The 26,989-nt window shown below is 38.9% G+C and overlaps 3 protein-coding genes and 1 long non-coding RNA gene across 5 annotated transcripts in view; 2 read left to right on the top strand and 2 right to left on the bottom strand.

Annotated features, from left to right (window-relative positions):
* The window catches only part of LOC143736472 (CD48 antigen-like), a 41,221-nt gene that overhangs the window by 14,050 nt on the left and 182 nt on the right, over nucleotides 1-26,989 (bottom strand). The window lies entirely within an intron of this gene.
* On the top strand, nucleotides 1,483-10,519 carry LOC143736498 (uncharacterized). Its single transcript, XR_013203458.1, has 3 exons — nucleotides 1,483-1,585; nucleotides 1,929-2,006; nucleotides 10,269-10,519. It is a non-coding gene; the product is annotated as an uncharacterized LOC143736498 (long non-coding RNA).
* On the top strand, nucleotides 2,376-4,677 carry LOC143737828 (uncharacterized). The gene is made up of 7 exons (XM_077229690.1): nucleotides 2,376-2,589; nucleotides 2,982-3,080; nucleotides 3,312-3,544; nucleotides 3,694-3,842; nucleotides 3,999-4,071; nucleotides 4,190-4,292; nucleotides 4,652-4,677. The coding sequence occupies exons 1-7, from the start codon at nucleotides 2,436-2,438 to the stop codon at nucleotides 4,675-4,677; spliced, it is 837 nt and encodes a 278-aa protein (XP_077085805.1). The 5' UTR covers nucleotides 2,376-2,435.
* On the bottom strand, nucleotides 15,599-26,978 carry LOC143736459 (uncharacterized). Of its 2 annotated transcripts, XM_077227155.1 has the most exons (15): nucleotides 23,281-26,978; nucleotides 21,682-22,119; nucleotides 21,294-21,386; nucleotides 20,756-21,136; nucleotides 20,052-20,153; nucleotides 19,269-19,501; nucleotides 18,509-18,687; nucleotides 18,327-18,417; nucleotides 17,875-18,219; nucleotides 17,674-17,791; nucleotides 17,470-17,561; nucleotides 17,252-17,366; nucleotides 16,239-16,511; nucleotides 15,920-16,096; nucleotides 15,599-15,836 (listed from the first exon to the last, which is right to left on the bottom strand). In XM_077227155.1, exons 2-15 carry the CDS (start codon nucleotides 21,941-21,943, stop codon nucleotides 15,649-15,651), a joined length of 2,649 nt encoding a protein of 882 aa, XP_077083270.1. In that variant the 5' UTR covers nucleotides 21,944-22,119; nucleotides 23,281-26,978; the 3' UTR covers nucleotides 15,599-15,648. The 2 variants fall into 2 exon arrangements, with proteins under 2 accessions (XP_077083270.1, XP_077083269.1); XM_077227154.1 differs by having other exon boundaries at nucleotides 21,682-26,978.

The raw sequence follows: 26,989 nt of genomic DNA, 5'->3' as shown, positions 1-26,989 counted from the left end.
TAAAAATTTGAAAGCATGCTTGGTGTTATCAGATTTCAAAAATGTAAGCATTAAATAGGTGAAATAGCTTATTTCCTTATTTGACAGTGCTTACAGTGGGTAAACTTTGGTGACCATATCCCTACTCGTCAAATGGCCAAGGACCCCTGGCGTCAAGTTTCAACGAAAGAGGTGTACCCTTGACGTTGTTTTTCGACGCGGGGGTCCGTCAGATAGACATTCATGTTAATCCCTCATCGTCGGATTTAGACGAAAGGAAATCAACTGTCCATCAACGGTGATGCCCTCGTCACTGACTGTGACGCTGATGCCGTCACTTTATGCGACTGTTGGTCTCGTAATTTAATGGTCACGTAATTTAATCTATTGTTCGTTTGACACGGATTTATTTATTTAGCCTATTTATTTCGTCATTTTCGTGATATCAGCACGTTTTTTAAACTAACGTATTTCAATGGGAAGCATCTTTCTTGATCACAGCACGATTCTTTCTGCCTGTCAGGCTACAGAGAGCTGTTTAATCAACATTTATTCACGAGGTCTTATCATGGTTTGTGTATTTATTTTAATGTTATTATTTCGGTCTTATTGCCAGGGAAGCTGGATTGCTTTGTTTTTTATTGATATTTAAAAAATTATATTTTATCACTAGGAAATTGCGCTGAAGAAGTCTCATTCCGGACACATCGCGATATTTGGCAGTAGTTCACGTGTGCAAGTTGTTGGTAAGTAGTCGTAAATACGCTGTCCTTATAATGTTTGATATAGGCTAATGTATTTTCTGTTTGTCGATATTAATCAGATTAGCTCACGTTCAGTCACTGCATTATATCTGTCATCTCCACGGAGGTTTTGCGTTTCATTGCTTTCTAATTCAAAACAGGGAGATTAAACAGCTGTCACGTGACGTTATAGTCCTAGAACTTTAATAAGTTAATCATATTCATATCAGGTTTAAAGTAATACAATAAGTTCCAAAGTTGTATTTGTAGTAAGCACAGTAAAAACAACACTCACCATGCTTTTACCACAGTAACATTAGTTTTACTGTGATAAGTGTAGGAAAAAGACCGTTATCACAAAACTTACCATGCTTTTACCACACTATTGGTAGTTTTAATGTGATACTTATTGTAAATGCACAGTAACCACAACACGTACTATGCTTTTACTACAGAAACCCTAGTTTTACTGTGATAGGTGTGGTAAAAGGACAGTAACCACACAACTTACCATGCTTTAAACCTCAGTAACCTTAGTTTTACTGTGATGGGTGTAGTAAAGGACAGTAATCACAAAACTTACCATGCTTTTACCTCAGTATTGGTAGTTTTAAAGTGATATTTGTTGTAAATGCATATTAACCACAACACTTAGCATGCTTTTAATGCTTAATAATGTAACATCCTATATTTGTAAGTTAAATCTGTACTTTTTCCTTTAAATAATCCTATATATTATTCATAATGATTATCTTTTTCAGCTGAAAAGACCAAAAGGGCCTTTCGGACTCAGTCAGCTCATTATTGTTTGAGGACAAGTAAACCGAGGAGACGGACAGCTGCAAAGGCAAATATTCACAATGGTATGTATGTGTTGGTTTTAACCCTAAATCAAACATTTTATAAAAGTATTTGTTGTTTCTTAAACCTTTTCTTACAAAACCCATAGCCCAATCAGTACGAACATAGTTCATAATTCACATGATTTAACAAGTTGTCAAATTCGTACGATACTCGTACATATTTATATAGTACATAATTCTGCGATTATCTGCGATTAGCATGCGACTGATAATCCTTACTTGTGTTTTAAGAATTTTTGCTTAGTTTCCTTGCCTCCAGTCCTTATGGAATATTTTCATTTGAAAAATAATTGGTTTCATGTTATATTGATCAAAGGGTTAAGCAAAATGACTGTCTCTGCAGCTGCTTCTCAATCCAGAAGAAGGGATCCTGTGCATGAGGAAGGCCTTCAGATAGAAGATTAAGAGTTGGCAAGTCTTGGTGAGAATACTGAGTGTTACAGTAGTATCATTACACTACATTTTCCAATTTCCACCATTTATTTAATCATAATCAAGCATTATGTTTTGTCAGTTCCACTACAGACTCACAGTATAACTGATATATACTTGTGTGTGATCATAATCATCAGTATAGCCCTTTTAAGGACAAGTGAATGTATATTTTTGTTTTTTAGAAACAAGACTCGAGTTAAGGGACACCATAACTGCAGGTCAGGTTCTGGATGGAACAGACAGAATGGTTTCTGCTTGGGAACAAAGGCAGCTTCTCACAGATGTGAGAATGAAAACTGCTAGGACTATGCTTTTTGATGCAAAGCTCTCAGCCGAGAGAGTATTCATCCAAAATTGTCACAGATGCTGTGCTGTAGAAGCTGTGATCAGGTGCCTGGACTGTGTACCACTGGACATGGAGTTCCTCTGTGCTACCTGTGACATAGAGGCCCACAAGAGAAATGTCTTCCATGACAGAGAGGCTGTGTTTCATGGATTTCTTGAGCCCGTTCCCCCTACAACTGCTGTGGTGGTGGATGAAAATGGCCAGCCTCAGTTTTGTAAACAAAGTATGTTAAAATTAGCATTATATCAAATTGTCTCATACTTATAGTGTAATTCCCCAAATGTTGTTGTAGCTAGCGCACATGTTTATATTTAACAGAGTTTCTAAATGGCTTAGACATTTTTTAAACTCAAAAGTGCAAGTGTGAAATTTAATAGCATATCTTTGACCAGCTAAGTCAATTGCGTCTTGATATTTTTCAAAATGTGCTTAAGCATTTACATGTTGTTTCAACATAGTGACAATTACAGTTTGAATAGTGGTGTGGCCAGTTTGGATTAATTGTAGGGTTTTAAAGCACTATTTTGAAAATGAGGTTAGCGTTTTGGGAAATGCATCTAAGGGACTGAGGAGATGCTGTAAATACACCCTTCATAACTTCTTTCTGTTTTGCAGTATGTCAACTGCCTGTTCCTGCACCAAGGTCAATTTGTGAATGCACTCATGACCTCACAATCACTCCAGGGAAGCATATTTCTGTGGTCACCATCAATGGTGTGTTGTTCTGAAAGCCCTCCTTTTTGTGAAAGTATTATTGTACTATAACTTTACCGCTGTATGCAATGCAAAGCTTTTTATCACCATGTCATTTTTAGGTAATGCCCAAATGCCATGTCAAATAGCTAATATATAATATATTTGTATCTCTGTATAGAAGGCAATCTGTTGCAATTTGATTACTGAAATTATTTTAGTCTTTACTACATTATATTCACTTGTTCACAGGACGATATGATGTCTACTTGCCTCGGAAATCCTGTCCATCATGCTCTGCAGAATGGACTCCCGAGGTGAAGGACCTGCCCGTTTATCGGTACTGGCCAGCGAGCACCAGCTGCCAGACCCTATACAAGTTTGATGTCTTCACCTCGTTTGAACATATGAAGGTGACGGCACCAGCCATGTCCAGACAGGCCTTCCTGAAAATGTTGGAGCACAGATCTGTTCAAGCTGGAAGGGTAAATCTGCCTGAATATCACTGAAACATATAACAAACAAAATTATATTACTGTATACCTAATATTTAATTATGGGTATTGCTTCAAAAGATCCTAACCAAACATTTCTTAATATGCAGACAGGTAGTATCTGTGCTGATACATTTCAGCTAAGCCTTTTTGAGTTTACCTTCTGTCAATACAAAGAAGAGGATATGTGCCAGGTCCATCACTTTGAGTGTCCAGCATGTTCTCCAGACATGTTGGCTGTCTGCTCTGATGGAAACCGAAAACATTACCGCTTCAGCAAGTCAAAAGGGTAGGTATAGGTATTTTTTAGAAGTTTATTTTAGTCTTGTCTTACACAAATAGTAGCCATTCGGGTTGTCTTTGAGTGATCATAACTTACATTTTAACAAATAGTAAATGTAGTACTTGTGATTTTTATTACTGACGCATGTTATCTTATGGACAGGACTGAGGAGCCACCCATATATGAGGGCTTGTTTCTTGCCAAGGACGAGGAAGCTGCTACCTTTGTTGACCTTGTCAGAGGCAACATAAGAAGTGTATGAACATTTGATTGTTTTTTTTTTATAATAGTTGTTTATACAGCTGTTTTGTGTTTTTATGTACCTTAAAATGTGTTATAAACTGACTTTATAGGCAAATGACAGTGCTGTCTGCAGTACTGCTAAGTTCACCGCTGGCAGAGAGATGTCAAAAAAGTCTGGTTCTCAGATAGACGAGGAGGGCATTCAGTTTGCAGGTGTGTGTGTGTGTGTGTGTGTGTGTGTGTGTGTGTGTGTGTGTGTGTGTGTGTGTGTGTGTGTGTGTGTGTGTGTGTGTGTGTGTGTGTGTGTGTGTGTGTGTGTGTGTGTGTGTGTGTGTGTGTATGATTCTTGAGTCTGATATTTGAGTTTTAATGGCAATCCAAGTCTGAGTAAAAATTGAAAGCAATTCACACGTTTCCTTGCAGAGTGGTATTTATCTAATCTTTATAGTAGCCAAGTATTATATTTATCATATATTTTGTTATATGCACTCAGTTGACAGAGATGTGTGCTTAAGCCAGGCCTTACTGGGTCAATTGATTCTTAACCACTAGATTTTCTTCTGATTTATCAGACATGGGTTTCTCTTACGAGGACTGAGCCATTACCGCGGAGAAATATTTGCTTATCCAATGTTTCTTCAAAGAGAGATGTCATAGAAGGCAAATGTTACCTTCTTCTGTATGGATGTTACATGCAGGTAATTCTCATTGTCATATTGCAAATCCAACTCAATGATTAAAATGTCTTGTTTCTCCGCTTTACAGTTATGTTAGTCATTTTAGATTTCAATTAAAAATGGATCTTTGTTACACTCACATGATGCTGCTCCTGCTTTTTAGGTACTGGCCCTACCTTAACAAAGTAGCAGAGGGTTTACCAGAGCTTCTGCCATTGACAGAAATGAGGCCATTCCTGAGCGTCTTGCATGCCAAAGCCCATACAGCAAAATGCGAGGTACATGCAATAACTTTAAGTCTGGTATGGCTGTAGTTATTGAGAAATAATGGGTCGGATAATAGAACGTGCTGTGTGTTATCTTTCACCAACTGCTTTTCAGCTGCTTGTTCAAATTTGTAGGACAGGGATTTTGTTTTTCCCCGCCAAATAAAAGCTTGGGTCATGAGATGTTTTAGAGATAATTGTATGAATTAATGTAGATATAACATTCAAGTAATCTTCAGTGCAAAGGATTATTTTTACATTTGTGCATGTAATGCCTGATTGGATGATGTTATATCAAAACTCCTGAAGTACTGCTACATAACACTTCTCGCTCTGTTGCAGGTGAGATGGGTTGGCAGAAGCCAGGATGGAGCAGGAAACACAGTGGGAGAGGAAGTGGAGCAGGTGTGGTATTATTGTCAGTATTTTAACTATGGCTACAAAGAGTCTTAATAGAAACCATTACACCAAAAGGTACTTATTTGTCATCTAAGTAACACACCTGGTGTGAGGGATAAATCACATCCTTTATGTATGAGTTAAAATAAAGAATAGGCAGTTCAGTTGTTTTCAACAATTCAAAATGCATACATTTGTAAGGGGTCCCAAATTCCTAGGATAATACAGTACACATGCTTTCTGTTAAACCACAACTTCAAGATCTATGGTGTGTACGTAATATTTTTATGTAATGGAGACCAAAATTTGATTGTATTATTTTCTTTATAGGTGAACAGCTTTCTGTCCAGGGCAGCACTTGTCACAAAATAGATGACAAAGGCTGGTTGGTGTTACACTTACACTACACGCTGTGGTAGCCTAAATAAATAATAATAAATACTTAATAGTGTTTTTATAGGTAATTAAAAAACAAAATTTATCTGTTCTGTTCTTACGAAAGTTATCATTGTATTACTTCAAGGTAATTACCAGTTCAACTAACTTTTAGTGATATGGTTTTGGCATGTCTGTTGGGTTACTCTTATTGCCTTTTGGATGTGAAATCTTACTTTTTGGCTTGTGGGTGCATTATTGTTTTCATTAGGAAGAGTGAACATGCTAACGCGACAGGCCATGGGTTGGAACAGAAGAAAGAGGGACAACCTATATAATATAAAACATTCCTTGTCCACTATTCCATTCCTTTCCCCAACCAAAGGCAACACCTTCAGGTTGAAGAGATCTATCTTCGACCAGGTAATGCTACTGAAACGCTTGGAGGAGGAGCAGAGCATCCTGGTAAAGGAGATGTCTCAGCACATCAAGTACCTTCTGAAGCAAGTCCAAGAAGTGGAGTCACTCAGAGGACAGACTTTGGAGCGGATCAAAACCTGCAGTATGTACAAGATCTTTAGATTTTAGTATTATGTATTTGTTTATAATATAAAGATAGATAGATATATCTCCAGGGAACTCTACTTTATACATTGAGTTGTGATCAGGCACTTCTCTTTCTATTTTTTTCCACAATTCCTCTACAGGTTTCGTTGACCTGACAGAGGTCAACGAAACAACTGGCTTCAACTGGCTTCTCAACACATAGGCTCAACAGTGTCCTCAATCGGAGCGGTCACTCACTTAGAAGTCAACACAAACAGGCTGTTAATGCATACAGCAGTATAGCCACTATGGAATTTGATTTTCTTTCCATACATGAGGACATTGAGGAGTGGGATGACAATGGCTTCGCCAGCCCTGAGTCTGAGGAAGAAGACACCTAAAGACCACTGCCAAACAACACACAGGAACTGGAGATTTGTACAAAAAATCTTGCCTTGCCTTTGTTTTAAATAGCTGTACCAAAGTATCTACAGGAAAGTTTTTGTAGATTTTGTGTGTATTTTTATTTTAAAAAATAGAAAAACATTGATTTATTTATCTCTTCTGACATTTGAGCTTGCTGGTTTCAGACCAAAACTGCTTATTGCTGCTTCTCATCATCTATGCATGGAAATATCTAATGAAGATTCAATGGCAGTCTGTAATTTTAACAAGTATAATTCTAATGTACTTTGGTATTTCCATAATGTATGTGGATTTATACTGTATTTGTATGCAATATGCATATACCACCCATATTATTTTTTTGTTATTTGTAGTTATAGCATACTGAATACTGTCAAATAGCATTGAAACCATAGATGTTTTTCTTTTATGTTTTCCATATGACATCATCTAAATGTACATACAGACAGACAAATCCAAACATTTTTCACTTACATCCTGTAAAACTATAAAGAAATGTCTTTGTTATGATGCATACATTTGCACCACTGTAATAAACCCATTTGATTGAATTGTCTGTTGTGTGAACTTAATATGCCAGTTAAATCCTTCAGTGGTGGACAGTAAATAAGTACATTTACTCAAGTACTGTAATTAAGTACAAATTACTGGTGTTTGTTCTTGTGTATTTTCTTTTCAGAAAACTGTTGAACATGATGGTTGTCTTGTGTAGACGCATTTTTGATGTGTAAATCTCACAAACAGATTACATTTCCTATAGAAATGTAATTTTTGGTTTTCATGAATGTGAAAAGAAAAGTGATTTATTTTATAAACCTTATTTTTCTGTTAGCTAAATTTCATATTCACAAATGTAAATTTTCTAAATGCAATCCTCTTTTTGTAAGATTTAAACTTGAAATGAAAATGTATTTTGAATCTATTGAGTTCTCAAAAAAATGTAAAAGCTATAAGAACAGTGGCTGTGTTTAAGGATTTGGCACTTAATCTGGATTAAAAAGACTGAAGGAGCTTAATCTGGATTGAAGGACTCAATTGTATTATGTTATGACAATAACTGTTGATGTTTTTTTTTTCCTTTTACGAGCATTTAATAAAAATAATTTAAAAAAAACAGATTGCATTTCCTGTGACTACTTCAAAATAAAAGGTCACTTGTGTTTTGCCAGTTAAATGCTTTTAATGTGAAGCTTTACAACGGTGGGGTTTTGCACACAAACAATATGAAGAGTATAAATTAAGGTACTCAACAGTTTATACAAGTACAGCTAGTACATTAGTTGATCGACAGAACTTTAATAGCCAGCTATTTAGTCATGTCATGTAAAAACATTTCATGGTTCCATCTTAACAAATGTGAAGATTTTCCTCTTTTCTTTTTGATTATTTTAATATATATTTGTAAACATTTTTAGGTTTAGACTGACGAAACAAGCAGTGTGAGGGTGTTACTTTTGGGCTATGGGCTCTCGATTCATAAAAATAAAAAAATCATCAAATTCATCCATAATGAAATAATCATCTCATGCAGTCAGAGACAAAATTGTTCAACCACAACCAACTACTTTTACATTAGCACATGAGTACAATAATATCATGATAATAATATTACAACGTTTTTCTTTCAGCTTTGAATACTTTTACTTTCAATACTTTACATTTTCCTGATTATGCTTTCATAATTTTACTTAAGTAACATTATGAATGTGTTATTTTGACTTTTACTTTTACTTGTAACAGAGTATTTGTCCAGCAAATTATTAGTACTTTTACTTAAGTAAATGATCTGAAAAAGTCATCCACCACTGACATCATTTGTAAGTACTTTTGGACACCTAATTGCATCTTTAGACCAATGCTGATGTTCATAAGTTTATGATTCTGGCCAAAACACTAAAATAGTCTGTTTGTTGCTTTGCTGTAGTACATACGTGCAGTATTGTTATAATACTAAATTTTAAAAAATATATATATAAAAATTGAGGTCGGGGCCTCAAAGTCCTCACCTAAACTATGCCTGAGCCAAGGCTGTGTCCATGAAAAGTTAAAATTGAAACTTTGTCGTAGGACTAAAACAAATATATTGTTGGAAAGGGCTTGACCTGGAGAGTAACATATGTCAGTCTGAAGGTTGTAAATGGCTCCTGCTTTGAAATATTGACCTCTGAACCTTGATTTTGGTGCATGTTGGAAAGCTTGTCATTCAGGAACAGAAGGGGCTACATACATGAAACCAACTGTTATAAATAGCTCTTGACTTCAGCTATATGACTATACCCATATGGATAGAGTCACCAAGAGGGGGTGCTGTCAAAAATGGTCAAACTTGATTTTCACCTGTTTAACAGTAAGGTATTTGAAATTTTATTACACAAATGTGATTCACATCAGCTTTAACCCATCAGTGTACTCTTACATCATTATTTACTCATTTCAATTTCAGTATATTGAGTCATATATTTTTAAACTACAATTCCCTCTAGCCGCGCCATGCCACTTGATACTAATTAGTATCGTATTTGTAGTTTTTCCTGTTTGCAAAGTTAGGCTGTGAATAGGGTTGTAAAAAGATGTATGCACTGAATATATTAAATATCTAGTACAGCCAAACTAGTACTTGTACACTGTATTTAGGTGTTGTATGATTAGAAAAAGTAAAGAATTTATTAAAGTGATTTATTAAGGCGATTTTAGCAAGTAGGCCTATATACACGCGTTTCATGATCATGTTCACTCTCGGCGGTAGTTACTTAAAGTAGTTCCTTAATTACACCTCGGAAGTGTAATTAAGGAGCTTTAGGCATTTGTATATTGTTTAATTAAAATTTCAAAACGTTTGTTCGGCCGCCATGACTTAAATAAAAGTGCTCCTGTTTGCTTAGTAATGTTGTACGTGTATTGTGTACAATACTGTGCTATGTAAATAACGTGGTCAATGTCAGTGTATGGTCAATGATATATGGACAGACCTGAAAAACACCCATCATAAATTAAAAAATGTACAGTGCGTACTCACAATGTTTGTAATAGGCTAAACTTACTAATATAAGGCTACAAATCACTCCTAAATGTGTAAATATGTATATATAATTTCCTTTCTTTTACTTCTTGTTATACAGATATAGATTACCTTTATCAAAGTCTCAATAGGCTATTAACTTTGCTAATGTCCATGTTAACTCTCCTTATGTGATTTATGTCCATATTAAACTCTGATTGTGGATTTACTGATTATCAAATAAAGTTTAACTGAAAGTTTTCAACCATCCCCTTGATAAAAAAAGTTCTTAAACTAGTTATGTCATAGATTGCAAAACTTCTTAATAAAAGACAAATCTGTAAATGTCACATAGTACACTTCATTTATTTTGTTAGGTATAGTTCAAATTTCATAGCTTAAACTCTAGTTTGATATGAATAACAGAAATGGCAAATGAACAACAAATGTAGTACCAAAAACAACATTTTATTTATTTGCAATGTATGTTGCATATTTGCAGGCTAGCTGCATGGGAATGGAATCAGGCTGGCTGCCAGGATGGAGGCCAGGTCTTTCCACTGAGAAAAACAAAGAAAGAAAGAAAGAAAGAAAGTAAGTAAGTAAGAAAGAAAGAAAGAAAGGGAAGTTGAAGGAGAATTGGAAAGTATAATACACATTGGATTGATTGTCATGATTGTAACATTTACTGTTTTACAATACTTTGCAGAGTTGTGCAGTGCATCAAGAATCTGTTGTTCCAGAGTGGGGACGAGGCGATAAAATTATAATGTTAACCTAGTCTTGCATAGCCAGACCTATCTCCACAATAGAGCTGTGCCAGAGTTGGAGAAAGGTCTTGCTGAACCCATTATTATTCTGGTGTGTTTCCCTGTGCGTAAGATTACTTTTAAACAAGATATAAAACATCACGGTCATTATGGTATGTCAGTGTTACTCACAGTAACTGTTGCTCATGGAAAATATATATATATATATATATTACATATTTTTAGATAGGCACAATACAGCTGGCAGGTGGAACAATAATGGGCCCAGTGCAGCAGCTTAAAATGTCAAAATGTTGTGTCTAAAAATTTTGTGTAGCCTGACCTAAGCCAAAAGACAACAGCCCATGTACGTTGGTCTGAAAAATGCTTGGAATGAAGACTAGCTGAATTATTGGAAAAATGTTGTTTAAATAATGCATTCCTACTTTGTGGCCTTTCCATAGTTACATTTAAATAGTGAATTTCACTTTTGGTTTCATATGGCTGTGGATGCACAGTACAACATATCAGTATCCTCACAATTGTAAACAGCATACAAAAACGGTTTGCATTACCATTTTTCTTTAATTATCTCTACCCACGACAATGGAGAGAGCCAGGTGTGCTGAATTCTGGATGTGTGGAGCTGAGTGTATTGGTGTGTGAGTGGAGAGAGCCAGGTGTGCTGAATTCTGGATGTGTGGAGCTGAGTGTATTGGTGTGTGAGTGGAGAGAGCCAGGTGTGCTGGTTCCTGGATGAGTGGAGCTGAGTGTAGTGGTGTGTGAGTGGAGAGAGCCAGGTGTGCTGGTTCCTGGATGAGTGGAGCTGAGTGTAGTGGTGTGTGAGTGGAGAGAGCCAGGTGTGCTGGTTCCTGGATGTGTGGAGCTGAGTGTATTGGTGTGTGAGTGGAGAGAGCCAGGTGTGCTGGTTCCTGGATGAGTGGAGCTGAGTGTAGTGGTGTGTGGGTGGAGAGAGCCAGGTGTGCTGGTTCCTGGATGAGTGGAGCTGAGTGTAGTGGTGTGTGGGTTGAGAGAGCCAGGTGTGCTGGTTCCTGGATGAGTGGAGCTGAGTGTAGTGGTGTGTGGGTTGAGAGAGCCAGGTGTGCTGGTTCCTGGATGAGTGGAGCTGAGTGTAGTGGTGTGTGAGTGGAGAGAGCCAGGTGTGCTGGTTCCTGGATGAGTGGAGCTGAGTGTAGTGGTGTGTGGGTTGAGAGAGCCAGGTGTGCTGGTTCCTGGATGAGTGGAGCTGAGTGTAGTGGTGTGTGAGTGGAGAGAGCCAGGTGTGCTGGTTCCTGGATGTGTGGAGCTGAGTGTAGTGGTGTGTGGGTTGAGAGAGCCAGGTGTGCTGGTTCCTGGATGAGTGGAGCTGAGTGTAGTGGTGTGTGAGTGGAGAGAGCCAGGTGTGCTGGTTCCTGGATGTGTGGAGCTGAGTGTAGTGGTGTGTGGGTTGAGAGAGCCAGGTGTGCTGGTTCCTGGATGAGTGGAGCTGAGTGTAGTGGTGTGTGAGTGGAGAGAGCCAGGTGTGCTGGTTCCTGGATGTGTGGAGCTGAGTGTAGTGGTGTGTGGGTTGAGAGAGCCAGGTGTGCTGGTTCCTGGATGAGTGGAGCTGAGTGTAGTGGTGTGTGGGTTGAGAGAGCCAGGTGTGCTGGTTCCTGGATGAGTGGAGCTGAGTGTAGTGGTGTGTGAGTGGAGAGAGCCAGGTGTGCTGGTTCCTGGATGAGTGGAGCTGAGTGTAGTGGTGTGTGGGTTGAGAGAGCCAGGTGTGCTGGTTCCTGGATGTGTGGAGCTGAGTGTAGTGGTGTGTGAGTGGAGAGAGCCAGGTGTGCTGGTTCCTGGATGTGTGGAGCTGAGTGTAGTGGTGTGTGGGTTGAGAGAGCCAGGTGTGCTGGTTCCTGGATGAGTGGAGCTGAGTGTAGTGGTGTGTGAGTGGAGAGAGCCAGGTGTGCTGGTTCCTGGATGTGTGGAGCTGAGTGTAGTGGTGTGTGGGTTGAGAGAGCCAGGTGTGCTGGTTCCTGGATGAGTGGAGCTGAGTGTAGTGGTGTGTGGGTTGAGAGAGCCAGGTGTGCTGGTTCCTGGATGAGTGGAGCTGAGTGTAGTGGTGTGTGAGTGGAGAGAGCCAGGTGTGCTGGTTCCTGGATGAGTGGAGCTGAGTGTAGTGGTGTGTGGAGGGATGGAGCCTGGTTTTGTGATGGTGTGGCTGGTGTTTCCTGTTGTGGTGACTGGTCACACGGCACCAAATGTAAGATGAAGTTCTCTTCTTGAGGCAGTTGGTCTGGGTTGAGTCTTGTCCAACCTATAAATGGACATGGAACACACACAAATATAATATATAACATGCAGTTAGGCCAAAGTGAAAATAAATGCAACCCAAATCAACCTAGACGGTAAAAAAAGATGGATTTTACCCACAGGATTCTGAAAGGCATGGGGCAGAGGAGTCAAGGAAGAATGGAGAATGGGTTAGATATGTGTTCTTTCAACAGCTGTTAAGTATTGCCATTATTGTGTCACAGTCTAAGACGCAAAGAACATTGTCATCCATTGTAAGCTTTGTGCGACCATCAAAATGTTTACAATCACTAACAATTCTAAATCTAATTTATTGAAGCAGCCATGTAGAACTTATAAAAAGAAACGTCAGTGCTGGGGGTGTAGGATGCTACTGCCAGTGATGCATGCACTCGTCAGGAGAGTGGTATTAAGCAAAGTTGAATCTTCTGTAAAAACGCTGAATACTGCTCTTATAAATACATGTGCAGAACAACATTAGTTCACAAATCGGAGTTGACTTGCTTTATTTTTTATTTCAGCCAGTGATGTTAGGAAACGTTATGTTTTGTAAAAAAACATACTCCATGCTGCTCTTATCAATATGCTATTAGTTAAATAGCATTAGATAGCTATTAGTTGGGACAGTTTATTATTTTTAAATATGCACATTGCTTCTCTGTATAGCATCACCTGGTCGGAGAGGCAGCAATGTGTAAAGTTTGGCTGATTGTTGACTCCTAATGTTAATTATTGTTCCAGTAAAGTGGATTCATTTCTAAAATAAGCGGACTAAACAGGTTATTTGTCACTTTTTAGAAAGGGGCAGGGTGCGGGATAGTAAAAGTAATATAGTAACGTGACAAGTAACGTAACTAGTAACTTTTAATTTCCTGTAAAAAGTAAAGTAATATTATAACTTTTACAGGAGTAATTCCTGAGTAACTTGCCCAACACTGGTTGTGGTCTCAGTGACTTTCATGCCGTTAGGTTCTTTTTTGCACATCCAATCTCTATTCGCAGTGGCACAAGTAGTAGAATTACTTTTGACTCCCATTGGTTTTAAAAAATACATTAACACAAGTTAGTCTTAAAGGGCAAAATGAGTAGGATTGTCTCGTGCTGTTTAAACACGATTCACTTCGGTTACATTCTAAAGCACAGATAAACTTGACCGGTTGACCCCACCTCCACAGAACCCTGTTGGAAGGAGCCACATTGGCGGATTTTTTGTGAATACAGCCAAAGCCACCATCAGCCTTTAATATAGGTCTGCTATAAGTGTGTGTGCAGCTCAGACAGAGACAGAACACAGAGGAGAGAGATGGAGACAGCAATGTAACCTGGTTTCTGCTTTACTATAGAGTCAGAGTCCCGTCTTTTATTTTATGAGAAACCACAGGAAGTCCTGTTTCCCATTTGCGCTAGCTTCCCAGCTGAGTGTTTAGGCCCAGTCAAAACTATGCAGCCTCTATGCAGGAAAAACCCTGCAAAAGCTTATCGACATACAGCTGTGTGAATTTAAATAATCAAAGTACTGACATTTTTATTGATTGGATTTAGCTGGAGGTCACTAATTTAGCTTTAGCACACTTCCAGGCTGGTCATCTGGCTGAAATGCAAACTGTGACTAAATAAGTCTGCTGGTGGTCTTGTGCCAAAGCTTTCAGCATATTTGATTTGACAGTGAGTGTGACTCATTAAAAAGTTCAGCCTCAATGGCGCTCCCACTTTAGCTGCGGATTTCAAAATTTCCAATAACTTAAAACTACCAAGCAGATAGAAGTGATGTATTTTAAAGCACAGGTGACCCCTGCCATCATCCCAAAGCAATTTTTGTTCTTGTTTTCCACAATACCAGCTCTTTAAAATGACTCTAGGTTGCAGCTAGGCTACAGCCAGATCAGAATTTCTAGTCTTTGCTGTTTGGAAAATGTGACAACACCAACAATTGTACAACGGATAGTGAATATATGCATGTGTATGCATTTCAAGGTTAAATAAATGCAACCTCACCTTCAACCATCAATTTGTAGATGGCATCCACATTGTCAAGGCATGTCTTCGCTGATGTGCTAAGGTTGGCATGCATTGGCAGCATTAGTTTAATTTGGCACTTCCCTGTCACCACCTTAGGAGGATGTGCAATCAGCAGCAGAGGCTTCATGCCAAGGGCATACAACTTCTCAAGCTGTAACAGAGAGGTAGAAAGATCAATTAGATATATACACAAAACTTGTTTTAGGTGAAGAGATGTCACTTTCGCTTTGTAATAAATCCATGTCACGAATCAATAGATTAAATTACGTGACAATTAAAAATTACGAGACCAACAGTCGCATAAAGTGACGGCATCAGTGTCACATTAAGTGACGGCATCACCGTTGATGGTTTCCTTTCGTCTTAATCCGACGACGAGGGATTAACATGAATGTCTATCTGACGGACCCCTGGCGAACTTCAGGCGTGTGCATGTGATTGTAACATGCGCGAGGGGTGGCGTGTGCATGACCTGTGATTGACAGTCAGATCTCACACCCCCCTGCGCTGATTGGACCCGATGATCCGGGAGCAGTGGATTTTTGCAAAACAAATAACACGCTCCAGAAGGGTAGGTGGACTTAGAAGCTCGGGTTTTTTTCTAAAACCACTTTATTAATGTTGTTCTGTCGGATTATAGTGTCGATTTCACTGAATATGATCAAAAAATTTTTGCCGACGGCAGCTTTAACTGGTGATTTTTTAGGACCTGCCCCCACTACTAAAAACAAACAAACAAAGGAAACACTGACAAATATAAGAAATCAAACCAAAAGTGAGTTAATGGTCATTTATCACTTCGAGAGCTCCTCAAACTGACAATCCTCAATCTGACAGTTCAGAATCACTGTCGTATCCATCCCAATCATTCTGGAAGTCCATACTTGTTCCAGTCAAAACTTGAGCATAACAGTCTCTTGCATGCTTCATCATTCTGGTGACTTCTTGCTTCTTTCTCAAAGTTAAGCTGAGGAAACCCTTGATCCCTTCTTCATTTAGAGCCCACAGCTCACCTTATGGGAGTAAAACAAAAAATGATCAGAAAAAAAATTACAATGTAGAGTATAGTATTACAACACATTACTTAAATACGTACTTTGCAATGCCTCACTGGAAAGCTGGGATGACATCTCCTTGAGTGTGTCTGCACGAGTGGAGAGAGATTTCCAATGCTTTGCCATCTCAGAAAGAACAATCTTCTTCTCCTCCTCAAGTCTCCTTATTGCCATCACAACATCAAACGCCTTCCTCTTGGTTTTCAAATCTACAGCGTCTGGGATACAGTTGTGGAAAATAAGTAAATTGTAAGTATGATTATTTTTCAAATAATATTTGAGATAATCTGGGATAAGGCATAATTGGTTTTGTGCCACTATGTGAATCAAACAAAATTGTCAACAGATTTGTGTACATACCACCATGTGAAAGTTGCCATGGCCAAACTGTCTCGTCAGAGAGAATGATGTCAAAGACGATTCTTTCTGTATCTGGAACCATACTGTTGTATTTTTCAACGACAGAGCTAAGAATGGCCTTCTCCTCTCTGATTTTGCGCCGAATCCGGGCCCGACCTTTGCTGCCATCAGTGTCTTTGTAAAGGCGCTGGGACCTTCTTTTAATGCTGGCCACCAGCACCTCCATTCTACTGGTCACCGCGTCAAGATCGGCATTCTTTTGGGATGTTGTTGCTGAGAAGAAAAGAAGTGTAAACATTTCACTTACATTTTCATGGCAGTAACTGAAACGAGCTAAGTCTCAGTGTAACACAGAACGCCACAGGGAAGTCATAAGGATTATCCCTCTTTGCTTCTTTTTTTTTCTTTATAAAAAAAAAGCTCCTGGAGGAAGGACAGGTGAGTCTCAATAATCATTTCATATTTATTAGCGTGTATAGGAAGTATGTAACAGGGTACCAAAGAAAATGACAAAGTAGCCAAGATGGGATCCGCTAACTGCAAGAAATGTCGGAAACACTTTATTTTACGGTGTCCTTGTTACATATGTTACATGAACTTAAAATAGTAATAACAATAAATTATGCATAATTACATGTAACTAACCCTCAACCAAATCCTAATCCTACCCTAACCCTATAGTAAGTACATGTAGTTAATTAATATTACTCTGTACTTAAATGTATAATTACACTGTGACAAGACAAGGACACCTTAAAATAAAGTGTGACCGAAATGTCCAATGTTCCAACTTTTGGACTGTGCACCATTCAGGTACTTTCAGGGCACTTTGTTTTGACATGATTTCCAGTGTGCATGCACTACATACTAAAATTTGGCATTTTAATTGCACAAGTACATGACCAAGAAAACAGTGTATGTATGATTTCATTTTAAAACAGTAATTACTTGCAGAAGCATGTCTCCCATTATTCTGCAGAACTGAGACATTGAAATAATAGTATAACTATCACCTTCTGCCCACTCCTTAATATCAGTGACCCAGCCCTCAACTTCAACCTGTGTCACTGCCAGCTGGATTTTCATGCTTTCCAGGTCCTGAAGTTGGCTTTCCAGGCGTTTTGTGGCCTTCAAATAACAAAAAAAGGAAACAAAAGAAAAATGTTATACCTACAAAAATATACAATAGAAGGTATTTACAATATAAGAAAATAACAATACTCATCTCTACCTTCTGATATCGGCAGGCAAGTGAAGCAGCCAAGTTATTAAACTTTTGCTGATTCCAGCGCATGGCCATCAGTGTGAGCATGTCTGTACGTCCTGCAAAAAAGAAAAAAAATACACGAATCTGTGTTGTACCACATGTCCCTCACTGGCTACAATTTTCTTGTAACACTTTCAATCTAAGTAGTGCAGTGTGTGGTTACCTTACCTGCTTTGGACATGTGCTTCGTGGTCACAGCAATCCTAGAGAGGAAGGCGTTACACTGCTCAACCTCCTCCCCAAGTGTCAATCCGGCCCCTTGCTGGTAAGCTCCACTCCATTTAACCTATTGAAGAAAATACTTAAAAGCTGCCAACATACCTTTGCAGGTGTTTAGGGACAGTTAATAACCTGGTAATGTTTTCTTACCTCGCATTTAAAATCATGGGCTTTGGCATGAAACACTGAGAGGAATGGTTTCATGCCCAGAAGGTGCTGGAGCTCCGGGCAGCTTTTTGTCACTTTGTTGAGGTAGGGCCAGTACTTGCAGGTTACATCCATGGCAAAAAAGCTTATTGACTTATTTGCCAGCTTGTTCTGCAGGTAGAGGGGATAAGCATATATTTCTCCCCTGAACATGTTGAGAGCGCCGAGAAAAACTCCATGTCGACAGACCGCAAGCTCAAGTCCCTCCTCATCAATTTTACTAGAGGATCTCTGAGAAGTTTCCCTGGCAGCTGACCACTCCCCTCCACAGACACCTCTTCCAGAGACCTACAACATGGAAAAAGGTTGATATAAATAGTCAGGACTCACCCAAACAATGTCAACTGTAAAATGTTATTGGTGGTGTTTTTAGAAATATTATACAACAAGTTTACATGGTTGGTGTTGGAATGAATGTAATCCACAAATCGTTCTACTTCATCTTTTGCAATGAAGATGCCATCAAATAAGGCTTGTTCTTCAGATCTAAATGAAAGAAAGGTACACATTGACCTTCAATATGACACAGCAAAGGTTACTTTAACAACACTGCAAATTACACACATTTTGTAAGTACCTTGCTGCGTTCTTAAAGCGGTAGTGCTTGCGATTTCCGTCCACAGAAACAGCAAGCATGTCTGGGGTGCATGCAGGACAGATAAAATGCTCCTCCCTGCAGATCTTATCCACTTCAAATCTAACAGCCTCCCACTCCAAAAAGCTTTTTCTGAAGCTGTCTGCTGTGATCTTCCCAGTCTGTTTCAGAATAGTAAAACATGTCAACATAATTCACAGTTAAGTTAACTAAAGTGAATAAGGTCAAAGGTGACACCAAATCCTCCTGCATCGAGCCTCCACAGGCAGCCGCTCAGCCAAGTGCATCATTGGAAATCTTTTGGCTCTTTGTATGTCATGGACAAAAAACATCACGACCAAAGTCCCCCAAAAAAAAGACTCCCACAGCAAACTTAACCAATGTCTTTATGGACCTATTTGTTTTTTTCTGAATGCAAACTGCATGACTAGGATGTGACATCACTACTTGATCTTATACACAGGTCTAATGTTTTGAGTGATTGAGTTGATAAATTGCTCCAATACTTTTGTACATTTAGTGTACGAATTTAGATTTTTTACTGAGTGGTAGTTTTTACACAAAGACTTTGAATCTTAGATGATGTTCTATCAATGTATCGAGTATAGCTGAATCACTGTTTTGATTTCATCAACATGCTCCAATTATAATAATCAATGTGTTGATAATGTCACCATAGTCATTCTGCGATACACATCAATACTAGTACTAGTTGTTAGTGATTCCCACCACTCATACTCACACGGCCAAAGCGGACAGTTCGTTGATCAAGCATTCTTAAGAATGCTTGGCAGGACAGTCCTGGTGCTGCCATCTTCAATTCTTCATAAGAACAAAAAACATCTGTAGCGTACACAGTGGAAAAGTGAAGGGTAGCAGGCCAGTAGTCATTACGGACTAAGTCATCCACTCCAGCGCTCCATGTGGCTTTGCATGCCTCACATTTCATCTCAGGCATACTGAGATCATATCGTCCTGGAAAAATCAGGAAAAGTAGCCTACATTACTATCACCTATGTAGTACATTCAGAACTAATAAAACTTAAAATCAGACATCTGGCAGTCTTTCTCATTTGTCAAGTGCCTCTTTTGTGAGACAGAACGCAAAACTGAACATCCCTCCTGCCTATCCTGGGTCTTTCACAGGCGGGAGATGCACATAAGGTTATAGATGCGGGCGGGAGCGGGACTAAAACACATTATTGCGGAACGGGACAGAATATTGCGGGAACGGGGGGGGGGGGGGGGGGGCGCAGGACTGAAAATCCTGCCCAGCGCAGACCACTATAGGGAACGTTTGAATAGAAATAGATCAGGACACATTTACAAAGCCAATAGCACAGCCTTGTTTTTTTTTTATTCAAATAGGACAATGAAAAGTGTCAGGAAGCGAGTGGGAGAGCCCTATGGGGTGTAATCAGGTTAAAGTCCAACCCAGGTCCCTATGGGCACTTTGCCCAGAATGTGATATGGACGCTAAAGCCACTTGATCTGGAATGTTCCCTTAAGTTCATTTTATTCTTACCATTCATTGTAACCACAGAAACAACTTTTCCTGTGTTGACACTCAACGATCCCGGAGAACAACTACATATTTTTTTGGGCATCTCCAATGGCACAATACACACTGAAAGACACATCATATGCAGGGATTAAAGACATGCATCATCCTATGTACTAGCTAGGAAGTATTCTGCAATCATTTTCTTTTTCTTTTTTCATTAATGATTTGAAAAGCTTTAAAGATAAAAGGTCATTAAGTGTGTTTCAGAGAAAGTACTCAAAAAATTCTCGTGAAGCCTATTATACTGTAAAGTTATTTAAATAAACTGAGAATGGGACTAGGGCTGCACAATATATAATTGCACTTTTTCTGACAGATAAAGCGATTACCATTTCCAATACGATTTTTGAATGTGTATGATTTGATTCAGTTCAATATTCCAAATGTCTCTTTAATTTGTGCCACCCCTGATAGGTAAGCACAGCCAGTGTACAAGACTATCACCCACTGACCGATTGAAGTTCACCAATCAGAGTTTTTGTACCCTTCACACACCCACCAACCAGAAGTTGCACAGTCAAGGAGGATGACGTGAATATAAAAGTCAAATGTCACAAATGATATTTGAAGATTTTACCATTAGGCAGTTGTGTTGGATCATATTGCAATTATGATTGCAATAATTGTGCAGCCCTAAATAAGACACTCAAAGAAATACAGCTTACCACACTGGGAAAGAGCCCTCTCCACGACACAGGTTGTTGGAGGCAATGGCTGAAAGAATCCAGCTATTGTTGCATCCCTGTTGTGGAAGACATGGTTTCGGTGTATACTGACATCACAATCAGCACAGAAGAATGGTTGTGGTCGGCAGTCACGACAACGGACAGCAGCTGGACTGCTGCCACATTGTTGGCAGATCTGAGTGTTCACATTTTGTTGTGCCACCATGGTATTCACCAGACAGGGTCTCTCTTTCTCCCACCTCTCTGAGAGTAGACTTTTTCGAGTAGACCAGTCTGAGGAAGCTTGTGGTGGTGCTGGTGCCGTTTCCTGATCATCCAAGTCATCACCCTGTGAGTGGTTTAGCTCTTCAAGGAAAGTCTCTGTTAAAATAGTACATCATATTTAAAAACAATTTTCTACACTATCTAAGTGTGCAACATGTTGTCGGTTATTCTGTCGCAAAAACATGTAATTTACATTCTAATTATTAGAATCTATAAACATAATGAACTAATAGACACAAAATAAAGAACATACCAACAGTATCAGGAGGACAGTAGTTGGTTATCTCAAAGCTGTTGTCCAACATCCTAGTATGAGAACCAGTCTTACGACTGTAGCTGTGACTAGCTGTAGCAGAAAATAAAACCCAAATCAACCTTTACAGCATTACAATTCCATAGATTTTGACAAGCTAATTTTATTCCACACAATGATACATACTTTTATTGGCCCAATTTCGTTGTCTATACCACTTTGGATGATCATGAGTATGTAATAAAAACCTCATATCTCATACCAGACACATGACTGATTCATGTATTCAATCCCAAGTGGTAAAACAATCTATATCTCCGTTTTACATATATGTGAAAAATCACAGGAGTACTCCTTTAAGTAATATGACTGAAAAAAGAAAACTGACCCGTTTGGTTTCGGGATGATCTCGGTCTGTCATAGACAACATTTCCATCACTGTCTCTCTTCAGCCACCTGACAGGTTGATGGCTAGTGGATGGTGCTGCCTCCTGGCCTGGTTGATGGATGGTGGATGGTGCTGCCTCCTGTTCTCCCGGCATCTTATTGATGAAATCTTCCAAGATCTGGAGTTCATAATTTAATTTAGAATGTTCAACAAGCTCATCAAGCTCATTAAGGACCTGTTTGAAATTGGAATTGTCACTCATGATGAACAAGGACAAACAAGACAACACTAAAGGGATAGGGGGGAAGAGCAAAAACAACAGAGAACCAGACAGATTAACAACAATTAACTAGACAAAAGTGGCTCTTAAAAGTGCCTTTGTTTTTGCTTTGTAACGAAGCTGAGGTTTTGAAGTAAATGATGAAGAGACTAGGGAACCTGTTGAGAGAGGGGAAAGATAATAAATTCAGATTTGAAGATCATGCTACATACAACTACATAAATACTAAATAACTGAAAGGTTTAAGAACTTGAGAAAATGTTGGTCTAGTTTGCCCATGCTTTGGGCTGTGGTGGGGAGGTCTGTGGGTGCTTATAATATTAGGCCAGAATACTGTAGGGCTGGGTGTTGCCTGCAAACTCACAATACAATAACTCACTAGGTATGGACTGATCTTGACACTCATGTCTGATATTGATACCAACCATTCAAAATGCCAGTTTGGCTGATAATCAGTGCCATTTTTTAATCTGTTTATGTTATTAATTATACTTTTGTATTAACAAGGAAACACATTTCTTTAACTTTTTCCCTGTGATCCTTTTTATCAAATAGTTCCCTCAGCAGTCATAGTAGTTTAGAACACTAGCTTCTAATTAACACTGATTTAATTTCTTTAATTTAATTTAACTGATTTAATTTAATTTACACTGACTAGCATGTGTATAAATGGGCACAAAACACTGGGCAAAGAGCAACGACACACAACAACAAGAAGAATCCCAACGCAGACATACATTACAGCTAACACGGTATGTCTCAGTATGATAATCTTACATTCCCCTATGATTTTACCTTACATGATAATATGCGACAAAAATGAACTTGAATTCAATTAGCTAACTTTGCTAGCCTGCACATTTGGTGCAGAAAGCTATATTTTTTATGTCTTCTATCATTTCTCGTCATAAAAGGACCACCTTACAAATCTAAAGTTTCTAAACACAATTTATTGTCCTGATCCAACAGTTTTTGATGTGTAAATGTAAGAAGAGTATCCATCTCTATTAATTAACCCTTCTACTTACCGATTGGAAAATCGCAATGGACCTTGGGATCGCCCATACGGTGACGTCAGCGTTATTAATTTAGAGGATTTAATAAAAATAATAATTTTTAAAAAATGCTTAAATGAACACAATCGTAGCATATTAAAATCAACAAACCTCCGATAAAAATACGTTATCCAGCATGCTCTAGATCTTACCTATGAGAAGAAAACGCTTAAACTGCATACTTGCACGCGCATTGGAGCGTTGTTAAACTCACCTTTTAATTACGTTTTACCTGCAGTTGAGCGTTGCTTTGGTCAAACTCACCTCTGAATGCCGTTTTACCTGCAGTTCAGTGTTGTTAAACTCACCGCTGAATGTGGTTGCACACCATGTGCGTTGTTAAACTCATCGCTGATGAACGCGCTAAACTTTTGAGGGCACTTTGATATCAGATTGCGAGGGTTTTTAAACATCAAACACCAGTTGGAGGGCCAGATAAAAATTATCTGGGTGCCGCCATTTTAATCGCCCTGGCATAGATCATTTTGGTAGCCTATTCCTTTTTATTTTTATTTATTGTTGTCTCGACCCACAAGGCAGACAACGGGTTGCGGTGTGGTGATCGACCCAAGACGTCAAATTTCAACGCGGTTGAGTTCTATAGAAGTCTATGGGACTGCCCCGCACGTTGAAAAATGAAGCCGAAGGTATACCCAGTGCGTCAAAAAAGTGACGCCAGGGTCCCTTGGCCATGCGTCAGATATTTGACGAGTAGGGAGTGAGACTGTGTTGGTCACTCCCAGTAAACTTCCGGCTTATGAACTGGTTGCAGTTCCACTCTGGCTCCATATGAGGGCGCTCAAAGGACGAGTGCAGAATGAATGAAGGTCTATGGAGCTACACCCCTCAAAATCCCCTTTTCTCAGTATATAATTTTTTGTCTAGTAATTTGAATGTTGTATTTGAAAGGAGATGCAAAGAAATTACTCATTGCTGGGTGTTAGATTTTTTAGAGTCACTCATTTGCTTTAAAAAATCTTTTAAAATGTCAATGACGTCACATCGTTCCACCAGAGATACTGCTTTACGGCAAACCTTCAGTCTCTTTGGTGCTTTCACGCTCTGCACTTTCTTTTCTCTCGAGGCATCGACAACACAGCTGACACAGGTAAATACACGTGCTAGAAGAGTGTTTGTATTGTTGTTTTAAAAGACCACGCCGAAAATACACACACACATTCTGGTCCCGCTTCGGGTGCCACGATGCCATCAAGCGGTATCTCTGGACGTAATCAGTCCTTCACTGACCAATCAGCGTTCAATAGCAGAATGCTAGCGTGTAATGGGCAACAGCAACTCACACATTAGTCAGACTGTCAAATCATCCTTCTTCCACCTGCGGAATATTGCTCGTATTCGCCCCTCTCTTACCTTTACAGATGCGGAAACTGTTATTCATGCTTTTATCACTTCCAGATTGGACTTCTGTAATTCATTATATAGCGGACTACCCACCAAAGCAATACACCGCCTCCAAATGGTTCAAAACTCTGCTGCACGCATAATAAAAAATCTGCTCACATCACTCCTATCCTTCACCAACTGCACTGGCTTCCTGTCATGCACCGCATCCAATTTAAACTGTTAATCCTAATATTTAAAGCCCTACATGGCCCGGCACCCAAATACCTTGTTGACTTGGTACAGCCATATGTTCCAACTCGGGCCCTCAGATCTAGCACGGCAAACCTTCTCGTGGTACCCCGGGTCAGACTCTCCACGGTGGGCGGAAGGGCTTTTAATGTTGCTGGCCCTACGCTATGGAATAAGCTGCCCCCGAATCTTCGTGCGAACGACAATATCCTGTCCTTCAAAAAACATCTGAAAACTCATTTCTTCAAGCTTGCCCAATAAATCATCTTCCTTATCACTGTTTTCTATGTTCTGCACTTTTCCAACTCTATCTGCTACATCCTTTATCATAATAGCATATTTTGATAAATAATGCAATATCTCCTTCTTTTCATGCAAGCCAGTGTATGCTTGTTTCCATCTGTTTTGTCTCTCGTAAGCAGATGGCCTTTGTATTTGTTCGCTTGTTGTCTGTTTGCTATTTGTTTTTTGTATTACATTGTGAAGCGACCTTGGGTTCTTGAAAGGCGCTATAGAAAATAAACATATTATTATTATTATTATCCTGTAAGAAATCCCCATACATAAATGTAATATATGGCCATACATGTACTTATATTTTAAATAGCATGACATATATCTATACATATCTTTGACTTATCTGACAACACAATATATGTCTGCAACATATATGAACATTTATGTGTCCAAACGTGAAGAAAATATTTGAAGTTATCCATATATGATACCATATATCTGCATATATTACAGTTTAGTATTGGTTTCTCGGAATTATGGTCAACATTAAGTATAAATATTGTATGTGACATAGTTATTTGTTTCCTATATTTAATAAATGTATTGTATGTAAACATATAGATGCATGTGATACTGATGCATTGAAATAAGTAAATATATGCATAGGTATATACATATATGCGTCTTACATGTATGTAACATTTATGTGCATATACGGGAAAAATATGGCACTTACATGAAAACGGCCATTTTTGCTTTATTTTGAAATATATGTTTCATATATGTCTATGTGTTTTATATATATGAATTTTGACATTTAAAGACAAGACGGAGGCTCACTGACATACTTTAAAATATATTTCAGCATTTTGTTAATCGACGGCCTACTACCCCTGACTGAGTAACTTTAACCCAATCCGATCACGGCTCTCCCGGTGTTAGTGTTATTCCACAAGATTTATGGATAAACTGTTTGATTTATAATTATTAGATTAGTTTCACATTCCACTTACCCTGCTGTGCACGAACACAGCTGTTCCTCGATTTGTGTGTTTTCCATTTGAATGGTCAGCGTATGAGGCGCTGCTGCTTGCGCTGGGAATATAGGCTTTAGCTTCAATCTTTATTAAATTATTCTCTAATCGGTTGCATATTATGTCGTGGATATATCCCTCGAATGCACACTGCAGTCCCTTTTGTCTTGCTCTCTCAGATATTTCACATGTTAGCCAAAAATTACTAATTATCTCATTGGGAATGTCTGACACCGGTGCATACACACTGTAATAGACGTGCTAGACACAAAAGCTTGACAGGCGTAGCAACAGTAACTAAGGAGGGCGGGGCTTATCGAAGGGTCAATCCGGTGAAAGAGACAGATTTAGTCGTCTAGCTCCATAGACTCCCATTCATTTTGCACTCAGGGCGATCGCCCCCCAGTGAAACTCTGGTGGTACTACAACCCAAATTCGGTACAGGAGTGGCCAGGCTTTCCGTAGACGGGCTTTGGCCAAACTAAATTTGCCGGAAGTTCGTCTGGGTTTTCCCACGCTACAGGAATATAGCATTGGCCTACACTGCAAAAAACAGAGCGCTTTATTCGCATACCAGTGTATTCTGGTGAAATATTTCTTTTTAATCGGTGATCCGTGAAATAGGGCATGAATCTGTCGCCGTCTAACATCTGCTGGAAATCCAGGTAAACTATCTGCGTGCACGCGCGCGTCCCCAGATAACATCCCCATTGATCTGTAACACCGGCAGCCAGTGTAAAGAAACCAAAACTGGAGTAATTCTCTCTCTCTCTTACATGTATAGGAAACCAAGATATGGAACCATAAGCAGTTTTTTAGATGCATGTTAATTTCATATATAGCCTAGCCTATAGGCTATATATTTGACTGACGAAGAGCCTACGTGCTCGAAACGTTACCACATGTGTGTGAGTCTACTATAAAATTTTCGCATTTTTGAAGCTGACTTTTTTTCCTTTTTTATTAATTTCCTTGTTAAGCACCCAATTTGAGCTACATGTTTCTTTTTTGTGGATGTGCGTGCTTTGGATCTGATTTTACTATAAAAATACAGATAAGGAAGTGTCTTACAGCCTGTTGAGACATTAACTGAGATGTTATAAATGTAC

Source organism: Siphateles boraxobius, unplaced genomic scaffold (assembly GCF_051911475.1).
Source record: "Siphateles boraxobius isolate OS27281-9 unplaced genomic scaffold, OSU_SipBor_1 130, whole genome shotgun sequence".
Classification (NCBI taxonomy): Eukaryota; Metazoa; Chordata; class Actinopteri; order Cypriniformes; family Leuciscidae; genus Siphateles; species Siphateles boraxobius.
This window is presented reverse-complemented; position numbering and strand designations above follow the sequence as displayed.

Excerpts from the sequence above, each read along its gene's own strand:
- LOC143737828 (XM_077229690.1), top strand. The coding sequence starts at position 2,436 with ATGGAGTTCCTCTGTGCTACCTGTGACATAGAGGCCCACAAGAGAAAT. Across the intron at positions 3,545-3,693 it reads GATCTGTTCAAGCTGGAAGG|CTAAGCCTTTTTGAGTTTAC; the intron begins GTAAATCTGCCT and ends GATACATTTCAG. Across the intron at positions 4,293-4,651 it reads GGAGGGCATTCAGTTTGCAG|ACATGGGTTTCTCTTACGAG; the intron begins GTGTGTGTGTGT and ends CTGATTTATCAG.
- LOC143736459 (XM_077227154.1), bottom strand. The coding sequence starts at position 21,943 with ATGAGTGACAATTCCAATTTCAAACAGGTCCTTAATGAGCTTGATGAG. Across the intron at positions 17,367-17,469 it reads TTGCCTGCCGATATCAGAAG|GCCACAAAACGCCTGGAAAG; the intron begins GTAGAGATGAGT and ends TGTTATTTGAAG. Across the intron at positions 16,512-17,251 it reads TATTAAGGAGTGGGCAGAAG|CAACAACATCCCAAAAGAAT; the intron begins GTGATAGTTATA and ends TTTTCTTCTCAG.